The following is a 13,339-nucleotide window of genomic DNA, read 5'->3' as shown; positions in this document are numbered from 1 at the left end:
CTGCGTTGAAAGGCCAGGGAGAGAAAAGAAAAAAAAAAAAGGAAGGAAGAGAAATAGAAATAGAAATACTGAAGAGGGTGGTGTTGTATACCCGCCTTTTTCGCCGTTGATGGTTGCAGGAGACGGGGGCAATTCCCCCCAGCAATCTTCTCATGCACATTCAATAAGCCATGCGTCTATCGGTGAGAGGAACGACGATGAGTTTCGCACTGAAAATGAAGAGTTTATTGAAGAGGAAGGATATTCATCCGTTGGTGCTGTGTTTTCAAAGTTTCTGGAAAGGGTGCGCCGTACACATCCATCGCGTATCGCTTGGGTGCTCTTCCTCATATTTCTTGTGACAAGCGGAAATGCAATGCAAGTCGTAGGACTGAATTTTTGGCTTCGTTCTTTCCCGAAGGATGGGGCACCAGGGAATTTTACCACACTTGCCGTTTCTTCCTTGTTGTTTGGATTAATCTTTTTCTTTATGTTGGTGGTGTACATTATTGTTGCAAGGCCATCTCTTGCATATCTTCGTTGTGCTTGCGGATGGCGAATATTATTCCTTATTGGTTTAGCAGACGCAGTGAACAGTTACATGGCCATATATGCCGCCTCGCATACACCTGAAGTGCTACAGGCTTTGTTTACAAGCCTTGTGCCAGTCTATGCCGCGGGGTTTACCAAGTGGATTCTAGAAGACACGAGGAAATATTGGAATGTTTGGATCCTCACATCCTTCTTCCTTATTGTCTCTGGGGTGGTGGTGGCCTCGGCGTACCACTTTGCACATGGCTTTGGGGGTGATTCAAAAGGGAAGGCATGGTGGAGTTTGATCTTTTTCTTCTCCGTTCCACCCACGGTGTTGATGAACATCTGGCAAAATTTGTACATGATTCAGTTTACGTATGATCCTTCCCCCGAAGAAAGTCATTTTTTCCCCCCACAACCTCGTCGTCCACGGCGAGGTAGTATGATGTTTTCAGATTCAGTTAAAAAGAACGGCGAAGAAGAATTCAACGCTGACGGAAATGATGGCGATGCCGCCTTCTCTCCCTGTGAGACGACGCATGCGCCAGAGAGTTCCAACGGCGAAAGGCATCGTTTTGGAGAAATTGAGATACCCTCTACGCAAAGTATGCAGGGTACCGACACCGTTGTGAAACTTGTCATGCTGGCTTGCGGCACGACGATTCAATTCGTTTTAATTATGCTCACTCTTCCTATGGACGCCATTCCTTGGTGGGGAGGCAGTAAAAGTGTACATGACGCATGGACGAATTTCTATGAAGGAATTCGGTTTGTATTCCATTCTAGTAAAAATTCCCTTTACTGTATGGTGTATACCCTGGGGTTTTTATTTACGTACGTTGGTTCAGCCTACCTCAACCAATACAGTGTCACTTTATGTTCCATGATTGGTCAACTTTCATCGCCTTTTACAGCCCTAATACTTATCATTGTACCCAAGTGGAATTTGGAGAAGGGTTACACGCCATGGTACCTGAGTCTATTGGCGATTGTTTTTCTGTGCGTGGGTTCATTTATCTACACATTGTGGGAGGAAAAGACGGATGAAGAGAAAAGGTGCGGGGAACGCCGGTTAAAAGAGAAACTTATGCTTGAAATGCAACATTCGGCTTTAAGCACACGGCTGAGAAGCAATTCGACCTTTATCTTCACAACAGAAGAGTAGTAGGTATTAACGGATTCTTCGCAATGGTTTCTGGGACCAAGGGGAAAGGATGGCTTTCACTGCTTGTATAAGATTTGTTACTTGGTGGGGCTTTTTTTTTTTTTTTTTCTACACATATGTGTATATATTTCTCGGTGTGTCTGTGTGTGTTAACCCAAAAAGAATATTCAAATAGCGTCTCACAAACAACAACAACAAAACAACTTCGGCAACAATAGCAAGAGGAAGGTGCAACAGAATGGGGTGAGTTGGGAGTGGAACATCCAAAAAGGGAGGAGTGCATATGTGTGCTTATGTTCATGCGTGTGTGTGTGTGATGCACTGATTGAATGTTTCCTTTTTTCCTTTATTACTCTGTTTCTCCACCCAGCTCCCGCTGAGGGAGGTTCAAATAACCAAAAAGATGGTTATCGGAGCCAAGGTGCGAGAAAAATCTGCGGCTGCAGCCCGCTATTGGCGACATTTACGCTTCAAGACGTTACGGCGTCAGTTGGTGACCCCACATGTTGGCGAAATATGTTTACCATCGGCTTCTTTTGAGGTTGACGGGAGTCCATTGCCCCCAGTGCGCATGAAGGTGGGAACTAGCCATGAGGAACTGCTTCGATGGTTTCAATTGGAATACTTCGGCTTTTTCCAGTCCAAATCTAGCAACGGGGGACCAGAAAATGATCGCACCAATGCCGATGTTTGTTTCCACGTCGGGCCGCCGAAATCTTTGGGATACCCTTACACCCTTGTCTCGGAAGTCAATAATTTCACTGAAGCCGTTCGCCGAAGCGAAGAATATGCAGCTTGGGAAGAAACGGACACGGCGGTGGGTCCACACTCCACACGATGGATCACACAGCAACTTCTCGACGGTTTTGTTTCTCGTCGGGTTGTAGCCCATGTGGGTTTAGCATGTACTAACATGTCGCAAACTCTATCGACGGCTCGTCGACTGCAATTGGAACTTGCGCCAAGTGACGTATCTCCATACTACTTTGCAAATGATCTCTTGACTTCTTGGGGAATTTTTGGCGTTCCAGATCCAAAGAGTACGGAGTTTAGAACCGATGATGTAACCCGTCTGCTGCAATTTGCGCATGCTAGCACCGTTCTTCCCATGTATCGGGCACTCTGGATAAATGGGGCTGCTCTGTGTAATGAAAAGGGTGATGCAGTGTTAATATTAGGGCCGCGAAGAAGTGGTAAAACAACATTGGCGCTTCACTGTCTTGCGGCACCTTCACCTCGTCTTCGCGTCGTTGGTTTGGAGAACTTTCACCTTGCCGATTCAAGCACCCTTGCGAACATCAAACCGAGCTTGGATGGGTTTACGGCGCTTCTCATGGGCATTCCCGCATCTGTGAAAGTGGGCGTTGGGGCTCTTTTGGGGACACTCCGTCCCAACCCTACTCTGGCGGAAGCGGCTCATACCTTTCAACTTTCCCCGTCCACAATTCAGCAACTTATCCGAAACAATGAGCTAACAATTTGGAACATGGGCGCGCGCCATCATATACACATTGCTGAGGCATTTGGCCGTCAACGTTGGTGTCCGACAATAATTGCTCGATTAAAGGGCATTTTGCTTCTCAATTGGGATGTGCGGGAGCTTTCCATGCCTCATGCGCGCGTTAACCCGCAGGTGATGAAGTGGGAAAGCAAAGAAAAGTCTCTCGGGTTGTTGAAAACCCTCGCGGAGACAAAGCGCGGCTCTCTTTTTAAAGGGCATTATCTTTTGCGTTCACTGTATGATGAAACAACGGCCATGGAAATGCTCGAGAATTTATTTAACGAGAACGAGGCGTTACCACCTCCACTGTATGAGCTTCAAGGCTCAGTTAGCTTCGATACGGCGGCGCAACTTGTATGCAACCATATTCTGAAGCAGAATGATTCCTAGCAAATGGTGGGGCGACAACAAAAAAAAGAAACAGCAGGGTACAACAAAATGAGAAGCATTTATACCGCTCTTGTGGCGCGTGGGAATTTACCCTAAAAAAAGCGCGCGTTGAGGGATGCGAATAAATTTTTAAGAGGGTGTTTGGCGACTATTTTCCGCAATTAATATGCCATTTCGGCTTCTTTTGCCCACACTTCACCGCCGCACGCCGTCCTCGTTGATATTCCCTCTTTGTGGCGGGCACCGCTTCTTTTCCCTTTTTTTTGACAAGGTTAATTTGGCACGCGCGCTGAGCACCCAAATTCTTTTTTTTGTGTGTGTGTGTGTGCTTTCGTGTGCCTTTTTTAGTGGACATCCCTTTCGTGTGCTGCGCGCCCTTGCTGCGATTTGAACGAGAAAATCGCCACCCTTCCGTTGGATCTTGCAGCTGCGAGGGCGGGGGCCTGGTGTTCAAACTTTGGCGAGCGTTGCGCAGAAACCCGCCATGGGCCGAGAACAATCGGCAGACTTCGAAAAAGCATTCGCAGATTTGCTGCTTGCGGGGCTTCGTCGGCAGGGAGAGGTGCATGGCGACGAGCGCGTCCGCTCCATCATGCGACGGGTGCTGGTCGAGCGCGGTGGCGACGGGAGGGAGGAAACTGGGACGGTGGCCTCAGCAGTTTTTTCTTTGGCTGGAGCGGGCCTCGGCGACAAGGGGGCGATTGCGGTGGCGGAGGCCCTTCTGAAGCTCGGCTCGCCGCAGATGGTGAAGTCCCACGGCGTGCGCCGCTGGACGGTTTTGCTCAATGACAATGGCCTGACGGACCGGTTCTCGGCGCACGTGTCGCTGCTGGTGTCTCGCTGCGCGCCTCCCGTGGTGCTGCTTGATGCGCGGGGCAATGCGATGACGCCGGCGGCCATTCAGCGCATAGAGGAGGCCCGCGAGCTGTCCCCCGCCCCCTGCGCTCTTCGGCTGCCTCCGACTGCGGGGACGGCTGGGGTGGCTGCCGCGGCGTCGCTTAGGGAAAGCGCCTCTTCTGCCTCTACGGCGGGCGGGTGGCGCCGCGGTTTGGATGCGGAGGCGCTGCGGAAGCGTCGTTCCGCGCTGTTTGCGAGCGGGGCTGCTTCCTCCACCGCGGTGGGGAGCGAGCTGGGCGGGCGGGGTCGTCCGCGGAGCCGCCAAAGCGAGGGCGAGGCCCCGCGTGACGTGGCAGCGGTCGAAGTCGCTGCACGGGCGCCGAGCTCGGCGAGTGGCCCCGCACCTGAGGAACGGAGCCGCCGAATGGAGGCGAGTGGTCGGCGGCATTCGGCTGGCGCGGGGAAGAGCGAGAAGAGGGAGGAGGAGGCTCCTCCTCGCGGGGGCGATTGCGGAGAGCCCCTCGACGTGACGGCGAACCTCAGCCCTCCCTTGGCGGTTGTGCTGGATCTTTCGAATGCGGTGCCCACGGGTCGTTTGCAGGCGCTTTATGGCACCGACGATATCTGGAGCGTTGTGGCGCCGTCTGGCGAGGCGGTGTCACACGCGTTTCCGCCCAAGCAGACGCCATTTCTTCGGGCAGGGATTAAATCAACCGTTTCTTTTCACTCTTTGACGGTCCTTTTGCGAGCGAACAAAAACGCAAGCAAAAAAAGAAAAAAGAAGGGAAGGAAGCGCTAGGTATAGGGTGGCCGAGCGCCTTCGCACGAAGGCGGCGTTTTGGCCAGACAAGGGTTGAACACGCTAGTTTTTCTCGTCTTTTTGACTCAACGGGCTTAGCGCTCGGCACCGGCAGTTGGGTTTACCCATGTCAATTTTTAAATTAAAATTCCTTTAATATTGTAAATGATAAAAGCCAATAAACGCAACACCTGCAAAAACATTCGCCATAATTGTGGTAGCCGCAGCCAATTTAAAACATTTTAATTGCAACCATGGAATTCATCGAAATATAATTTTTGTATTCACCAAAATATTTAAATACTGCATTATAATGATTGCAGCGATTCATTTTTTTCCGCATCCCAGCGCCACCAAGCGTACATTCCATTTACCTTTAGAATTCTACCTCGCACCCCTTCCTCCATCGACTCGTGGCTGCCCCTCTTCCTTGTTTTTGCGGTCCTTTCCTACCTAATTCCTGCTTTTTATGCTAATCTTTGCGCTGCGCGTTCATCTCGCTTATCCTCTTTGCCCACTTGGCTGTGAGCAACTCCTCCGCAAGCCGTTTCTGGATTTGTGGCTGGAGCGAATTCAGACGTTCCGCAACCTCCAGCAGACGCGGTGCCCCTGCCATGAAAATGCCCTCTTCGGACTCATCCGGCATGATGGCCGTCAACACCTTCGCGCGCGGCAATTTGGTTGGTCGCACCAAACCGGCCAGGTTGGACAGAATCTTCTCGGCCCGGTTCAGCACGGCGTAGGAAAGAGACTGAGAGAGGCCGTTGAGTTCCTCCAGCAGAGTGAAGCGATAGTTTTTGCGTGTCGTGTCAATCTGCGCCTTTGCACGAAGAAAGTCCAAAAGACAGGCATTGATGAGAATTTGTGCCCCGTCGTGCCGCCAACCGTCCGCCAAGTCGAGGATGGGAAGCAAAGTCCGATCGCAATAAAGGCCGTCACGAAGCGTAAATGTGACGTCATCGACGGAGGTGAAGAGATCGCCGCAGCCACTTATGGCCACAAATGGGGATCGGGCCTTGTATGGGACGGACGATTCCTGAAGTTTCTGCTTGAGTAGGAACTCCGTCGACCCACCTCCAAAAATGCGGCACTTTTTATTGGTGCTTTTCATGCAAGGAAGACGGAGGGCGGCGCCGGTTTGAGGTGCCAGGTGAGATGCCAAATAATTGTAGAAGGCAGAGAGCAACGCAAAAAAGTCCGTGTTATCAAAAGCATGTATAGTGGGAGAACACACGTCAATGGGAGAGAGCACGGCTCGGTGTTGTGTTGGACCTGTTTTACCCTCCCACAGAGTACTTACGGCAGGGTCAAGAAGAGCAGAACGATGCATCTCCAGCGGCACACCACACGTCTGGTGTGTAGAAAAGAGATATGCAAGGAGCTCGGCAAGAGGTTCATCCAGGACACCACTGTTCAGTTTTTTGTCATACAGGGGTGAGTAGTGTGCCTTGTCAAAGACACCCGAAGTGAGCATACGAATGAAGCTGAACCCTTCATTGCCCACATGGGCCTCCCGAAAAACGTACATTGCATCTTGTAGGATTGAACCCAGCGAAGAAGCATGATCACTGAAATGTAATCCCTCCCTTTGGAAGTATCCCAGCAACATCTGCAACCACTCCACTGTAAAACCTTCCATATTGCCTCCTGCAACAGAATTGCGTCCTTGAAAAAAAAGTGGATTTACAAATAAACGCTCCGCTAGCTTTAATACATGCGTCTTCCACCCTGCCTCATTCTTCAAATGACGGAGTGTATTAAAATCGTAAAGCTGAAGCAGACGAAGATTGGAAATTGGGTCCATCTGCACGTTCCCCTTGATGACCGTCATGCTGCTTGTCATGAGCCGTTTGATACGTCGCATGGTAATCCCCAGGAATACCAGGTGGCCCAAATAATCGAGGCCGCGACGTCCTGCACGACCCATCATTTGACGAAATTGCGTGGGGTTAAGAAGAATATGGTCTCCCGCCAGGACAACAGAGCGGCAGGGACTGTGAATACCCAGCGCCAGGGTTTCTGTGGAGAAAATAACACCACAGTGACGTCCTCGGAAGAGACGCTCCACATGTGCCCGGAGTTTGCCCTTTACACCGGCATGATGCATACCAATACCGCGTTGTAGGGCACGAAGGAGGAGATCCTCCCCTTCCTTCTCACAGTCTTCCATAAGTGAGTCCACGACTTCAGGCTCCACTGTGCACTTCTCGCCGATAAATGTGAACTCGGGTAATACATCGGGGACAACAAATAATTCATCCTCACCTTCACCATCACTCATATCGCGATCCGCCACTTCCACGTCGCCATCATCTCCAGTCGTTAGACGCTTCTGTTTGAGCGTCGACTCACGCTGCTTTCTTCGTGCTTCCTGAGCAGCAGCGGCGCGCTCTATGCGGGCTTTGTATAGCGCGAACTCGTTTGTCTTTCGGTAGCGTGACTCGGCCTCTTCAAGTTGCTCCACAACGTACTTTACAAGGTCGCCACAGTCTTCCGATTCAAAACTGAAAACTATTGTGGGACCCATATCCCGCGCTATGAGTTCACGCAAGACATTTAAGATGTGCTCCCGGATAAACTGCCGCGATCCCGGAAAGGAGACGGAGCCCACGGTCTCCTTTTCCTGCTCCTCTTCCTGGGCCCCGCCTTGTTCCTCGGACTTTTGCTCCATCGACTCCTCCTGATTCGGTTCGTTTTCCTGTTCTTGTTGTTGTAGTAGTTGTAGGTGTTGTTGTCGTAGCAGCATGCGCTTCTTCTTTTCCATTCCATCGGCCGCGTGGCGCTCAAGTAACGCCTCATCTTCGTTCAGTTTTTGGGCAAAGGTACGCAGAATACTCTCCACCGCCATATTCATGCTTGCACTAAAGTCATCCAAATCCTCCTCCACGAGGTTCTCCGGAAGTTCGCAGCCTTCATGGCCCAAATAAGCCCAGTATGCAAAAGCATTTTTCACCTCGGCTTCGTACTGCCGTGCACGTTCCTGTGTAATGTACGTCTCTGCCTCGAAATATTTACTTGGTTCAATTAACATCAATTGAGCTCGCAAGGTTTTTGCCAACTGCAATGAAGAATAATTGGGCCAGACAACCTCATTGAATTTTGAATGCATCTTCTCAAAGAGAGACACGACTTCGCTTGGCACAAGTGAGATGTCTGGGGGAAATCCACGTTGAAGCTGATCTGCCGTGAGGATGGATAACGGGTGAAGGTCCCTGATGTAGCAATTGTTGTACTGGGCCTTAATTTTTTTCTGCGTCAACGCAGCTCCAGGAGGTGGAAGGTAAATGTACTTCTTGATGTCATTCCACCGTTGAATGCTTTTCCCCTCGGAGGGCAATAAATGTACTTCAAAGTCACGCATCTTGCCAGACATCTCTTCTGTCTGTTCCTTCAAACGACCCTGTACTCGGTTTAGCCAACTGCATAACTGCTGCGTCTCACCCAACGTGGCGGATAGCGCAACAAAAGGACAGGGAAGAAGAGCCAAGATGCGCTCCCACACGTCACCGTTTCCATTGCTTTCCATCGAATGAATCTCGTCCAGAATAACATAGTCGATCAGCTCCACCCAATCCGTGTATTTGGGCGACAGGAGCATCGTTTCAAAGGTCTCGGGCACGGTAAGGAGCACCTGACAGCTGTCATGGAATTGATGGTAATCCGCACCACCAAGCGCCCCATAAATGTATCGACCGGGATTCTTATACTTCTTGGAGCCGTAACGGGCGCATACATCTGCCACCGCCTGATTAATAAGTGCACGTGCCGGGGCAAGGTACACAACGACCTTTTTATTTGTGCGTCGCAGGGCCTTATACATACAATAGTATGAAATAAAGGTTTTGCCAGCAGAGGTGGGAGCACAGACCACCGCACTGCCGCGGCCGTCAACAATGTCTAGAAGCTCCCGCTGCCAGTTATCGGGATTGAAGGCAACACGGTAATCATGCTCCCGCACGAAGGGACGCTCTAACAAGTGCCCCATGTGAATTAATTGAAGCATCTCAGGCGTTTCAAAAAGTTGCTTGTCCTGTGGAAGAAGACTCGGCAGCAGGGTTCCAAGTGTCATGTTCTGCCAACGTGCAATGCATTGGTCAAGCTTGTTATAGTATGAATCCGGGAGATCAAAGTGCTTGAGGGCAGAGCGCACCGTGTCAATATCCTCCGAAGACATCCGCGGACCCTCATCGCGAATCACGGCCAACACATGGTGGTGACAATACAAAAAGAGAGGAATACCAAGAGCAATCTTTGGTGATTCTTGGGCCAAACGTGCACGCTCTCGTTCCGCGCGCCAGTTTTCAAGTTGAAGTTTCACAACACGGCATTTCAGCTTCAACTGAATGTGCATTTCCACAAAGGAAAGGTAAACCCAACGCAAATATGATCTCGCCTCCACAATTGTCATATCGGGCTTTGCCTTTCGCAATGGATCCAGCTGTCCCCAGTGATTTCCCTTGACGGCTTCCCGCTCCACAAATTGATTGATGACGTGGAAGCCATAAAGCATCTTGTATTCTGACTTGCTATCTTTTTTCTTGCTAGCACCTTTGCTATCCTTCAGTGCAGGATCCTCCATCGCAAAGGCAAACTCGACTTCCCGCAGCTGACTGGCAGCCACAAGCAAACGCCACATCTCAAGTTTGAGGGGAACCGCAGTGTTCGTGGAGCCACCAAGCGTGTACCCTGGGTCAAAGTTTTTTCCAAACTTTTCCTGAGAGAGCCGCTTGATGGCTGCCATGATGGTGTTAATCGACTCGTCACGATCCCTATTGGTGGTGCGTCCGTGGCTCATGTCTACAGCGTGCAGGAGGTGATTCATCTGCTTGTGCCATTCAGCGACAGTGGCAGTGGCAGCAATAACGTTACTGCGCTCACGAATCTCATCCTCCTTACTGCGCTCCTTCTTGTTGCGCTGCCCCGCGTGCTCCTTATTTACCTTCTTGGCTCCTGCAGTTTTATTGTTGGCGCTGTTACCGCCAGCGTCATCATCCGAGTCGTTGTCTGAACAAACCATGGCCAGTTCATGGGCCGCAAACCCACTAATTCCCATGGACTGCGCCTGCTTAAGAGCATTACGCACAAACTTTTTATAGTACTCCTGCACATTTTTGGCTTCCTTCTCGGTCATCATGCTCTTCGCAATCGCGTCTCCCTCAGCATCAATCACATCATTGAGCCTGTCAAACGGTGTTGTAATGTCCCATCCGGCGAGTTCGTTTGCGGCGCCAAAATCAGTTGGATAAGGCGCATCTGCACGATGTGTCGAAATGCCAAACCCCTTTGCAAGGCGCTCCACCAACTCATGCGTGATGAGCGGATACGGCTGCAGTTTTTCCACATCCACAGAGTCAATTACTGGCAAATACGAAAGCGGTGCGTTGACAATATCCGCACTTCCTTGATCGTCCAAAACACCCCATGTGGACTCGATGTCTTCAACACCATACTCGTCAAACAACTCCGAGACTGACGCTGTGCGCAACTGCTGAGAAACGGCTGAGAATAGGTGGCCATCAATAAGGTCAAACTCCTGCCCATTACCGTTAGTACAATCAGCATGACGCCATACAGCAAGAAGAAACGGTGATATCTCATTCAAGAAGCCTGCAAGGATAGGGTTGGGTCGGACTTGCTGCGCCCGAGCCTCCTTATTTAGATACCCTGTAATGTATGTTGTAATGGCAAGTGCCTGGCAAAGCTGATGTTCCTGTTCGCTCCTCGCACTGGCCCTCAAGTAGGCATGCAAGGCGGCATACACTACTCGTTCACGGCAGGACAAATCCTCCTCATCCAGTAATCCCAAAGATGCAGAAGAAATAGCAGGAAGTTGTACCTCGTGTTCCATTGACTGAGCCAATGCCTGCACGTCAGACTCAATAGTCACTGCACGCTCAAAGCTCGCACCGTCTACGCGAACGGTAAATACCACCATGGCGTTTTCCTTGTAGATGATACGGGAGGAGTATGCCACTTTCAGCCGTCGTGTCGCTGCCCAAAGATGGATGCACCGGTAGTACAAAGCCGCCTTGTCACCGACTGCCTCATCCTCCACTATACTCCGGTACTGTCGCCTGAGACGGTACGGATTTGCCTCATCGGCATCCGTGTAGTTCGCCTTCCTTCTGGAATCGTGAGTGTTGTTTGCCGCGGATGGGCGCACAAAAAAGGCTTGCAGTGGATTAAGTCTACCCAGCTGCTCTCCATCGGACATTAAAATGAACTCCGGTTCCCACTGTTTGACGTACGTCTCAAAGGCCTCCGAGTAATAACTGGAAAAGTTGGATATTGAGAGACCAACCTTCGCGTCATTTTCGGACAGAGACATCAATGTTTTACGTAGGTTTTCACGCATAAAGAGCTTTGCAGGTGCCGACTCCCATATCCACAACAAACTGTCAAAAAAGACAACGTGAAAACGAGCTCCACGACAATGCATGTCATACAAAAGCTTTTGCGCATTGTAAATGACATGCAATGGTTGGATAAGGTCCCAGTCCACGCTTTGCGGGGATAGTGCGGCCATGAAAAGTGAATCCCCATCAATGAAGAACATTTCACTTGCGCTCAGGTGGACAAACATGTCGCACAACTCTGGCCGGGCGGTGGCATAGTGATATTCCACCGCCGCAAGCAGCAGTTCTGCCTCAACAACAGGGAGAATCTCAGAATTTTTTGCTGCCAATGCGCCAATGAGAAACTTCCAGGCCAGTCGTTCCTCCTCATCGGCGACTATGGTCCCAACATCCACGTGCTGGTCTGAGTGTCGGGTCCGAAGCACCGCATTGCATGTACGGCGCAGTGCGTCACGGCGGCGTGCCGCCTCGATAGTGACGACTTCAATTGCGGCCTCCGTTTCACTCTCGACCGGAATTGTTTTGGCGCTGAATAGGGTCTTCACCTCCCCCACCCTATCCATCGAAATTCGTACATGGAAATCATTTTCCTCGAGAAATTCACCAAAAATCGCGATGAGCTCGCGATAACGTGATGACATCCAACGCCCACCAGGAAAAATAAATATGGTCTTCCGGGTGAGGCCGAGTAAACCAGTGTGTCGTCACTCTACCTGACGCCTTATGAGCTTTTTTTTTTTTTTTTGCTGTTGTTGCTTCTGAATTTACTTTTTGTCTTTTTATTATTATTGCTATTATTATTATTGTTGTTCCTTTCCTTTCCTTTCCTATTTCTTTTTGCTGTTGTTGTTGTTGTTGTTTATTTCTTTTTGGCCTTTTGCCTCTTTTTTTTTTTTTTCCTTGTTTTTCTCCCCACTACCACTAATTCTTCTCCAACCTTCGAAATATTGGCTATAAAAAAGGATGAATCCTCCCTCGCAACATCGCAAAGGCAACAACAAAACCACCCACGGGCCCGCAGAAAAAAGGCAACATTAGAAAAGAAAAATAAATAATAATAATAATAATAATAAGGCAGAAATATAAAGAAAGAAGCAGCCGCACCTTTTCATGGTGACCACGCGCGTTGTTTGCTTGTACATGTGTGAAGGAATGAAAGCAGCCCACGCAATACATCATGTGCATAAGTACGGAAGGAAAGCAGGGAGTCTTTTTTTTATTTATTTAGAATAATATTCGCCTGGGCCGCTGGCCAAATTTTGAATTTCCCCCCTAAAAAAAAAAAAAAAAAAAAAAAAAAAAAAACAGATGGGAATGACAAAGGGATAAATGGAATAAGAATGAATTCACCACAAACTCAAAGTTTAACACCAGGTGACTGTATGTTTATATATTTATATATCATCCGTTAGCCACAATCGTGACCCCTTCACTCTATTCGGATGGTATACATATATATTTATTTATTCCTTACGAAGTGGCAGACTTTGGGCTCCTCCAACCACAAGACCCCGCCGCAAGCGGTGGGAATCAAACGGGAGTTAGGGTGGGAAAATAAAAAATAAAAAGTTAAAAATGATCCTGCCGCTGTCGGTTCCCTGCTCCCCTAAAGTCGTAGCATTCCCAAAAATTCATACGATAGAAAAGTATCTGAAAGCAGTTTATTCCTCTTATCAGGATACATATACATTAATGAAGTTAGCCAGCTCTCCCCTGCGACCATTCTCTTCGCAAAAACTCCAAAGAAAAACCTTGAAAGCCCCCACGGCGTATGCATC

The 13,339-nt window shown here is 49.6% G+C and overlaps 4 protein-coding genes across 4 annotated transcripts, besides 11 other annotated features; 3 read left to right on the top strand and 1 right to left on the bottom strand.

Moving 5' to 3' along the window:
• Nucleotides 1-5,449: part of a sequence feature (heterozygous, non-Esmeraldo-like haplotype) that runs on past the window's edge.
• Nucleotides 8-66: a sequence feature (T-rich).
• On the top strand, nucleotides 110-1,678 carry Tc00.1047053508153.1074 (hypothetical protein, conserved; the record flags this gene model as incomplete). The annotated part of the gene is made up of 1 exon (XM_817025.1): nucleotides 110-1,678. One exon carries the CDS (start codon nucleotides 110-112, stop codon nucleotides 1,676-1,678), a length of 1,569 nt encoding a protein of 522 aa, XP_822118.1.
• Nucleotides 2,082-3,569, top strand: Tc00.1047053508153.1070 (hypothetical protein, conserved; the record flags this gene model as incomplete). Its single annotated transcript, XM_817005.1, has 1 exon — nucleotides 2,082-3,569. One exon carries the CDS (start codon nucleotides 2,082-2,084, stop codon nucleotides 3,567-3,569), a length of 1,488 nt encoding a protein of 495 aa, XP_822098.1.
• Nucleotides 4,054-5,205, top strand: Tc00.1047053508153.1060 (hypothetical protein, conserved; the record flags this gene model as incomplete). The annotated part of the gene is made up of 1 exon (XM_817003.1): nucleotides 4,054-5,205. One exon carries the CDS (start codon nucleotides 4,054-4,056, stop codon nucleotides 5,203-5,205), a length of 1,152 nt encoding a protein of 383 aa, XP_822096.1.
• Nucleotides 5,450-5,576: a sequence feature (areas merged during assembly that could not be assigned to a particular haplotype. This can correspond to areas where the two haplotypes were merged or to regions with more than two copies in the genome that were merged during assembly.).
• Nucleotides 5,577-13,339: part of a sequence feature (heterozygous, non-Esmeraldo-like haplotype) that runs on past the window's edge.
• Tc00.1047053508153.1050 (hypothetical protein, conserved) lies at nucleotides 5,678-12,202 on the bottom strand (the record flags this gene model as incomplete). The annotated part of the gene is made up of 1 exon (XM_817001.1): nucleotides 5,678-12,202. The coding sequence occupies one exon, from the start codon at nucleotides 12,200-12,202 to the stop codon at nucleotides 5,678-5,680; it is 6,525 nt and encodes a 2,174-aa protein (XP_822094.1).
• Nucleotides 7,905-7,943: a microsatellite.
• Nucleotides 12,341-12,372: a microsatellite.
• Nucleotides 12,371-12,398: a microsatellite.
• Nucleotides 12,399-12,421: a microsatellite.
• Nucleotides 12,612-12,634: a microsatellite.
• Nucleotides 12,836-12,866: a microsatellite.
• Nucleotides 13,019-13,295: a mobile genetic element.

This window comes from Trypanosoma cruzi, genomic scaffold (assembly GCF_000209065.1).
Source record: "Trypanosoma cruzi strain CL Brener 1047053516697 genomic scaffold, whole genome shotgun sequence".
NCBI classification, from domain to species: domain Eukaryota; phylum Euglenozoa; class Kinetoplastea; order Trypanosomatida; family Trypanosomatidae; genus Trypanosoma; species Trypanosoma cruzi.
This window is presented reverse-complemented; position numbering and strand designations above follow the sequence as displayed.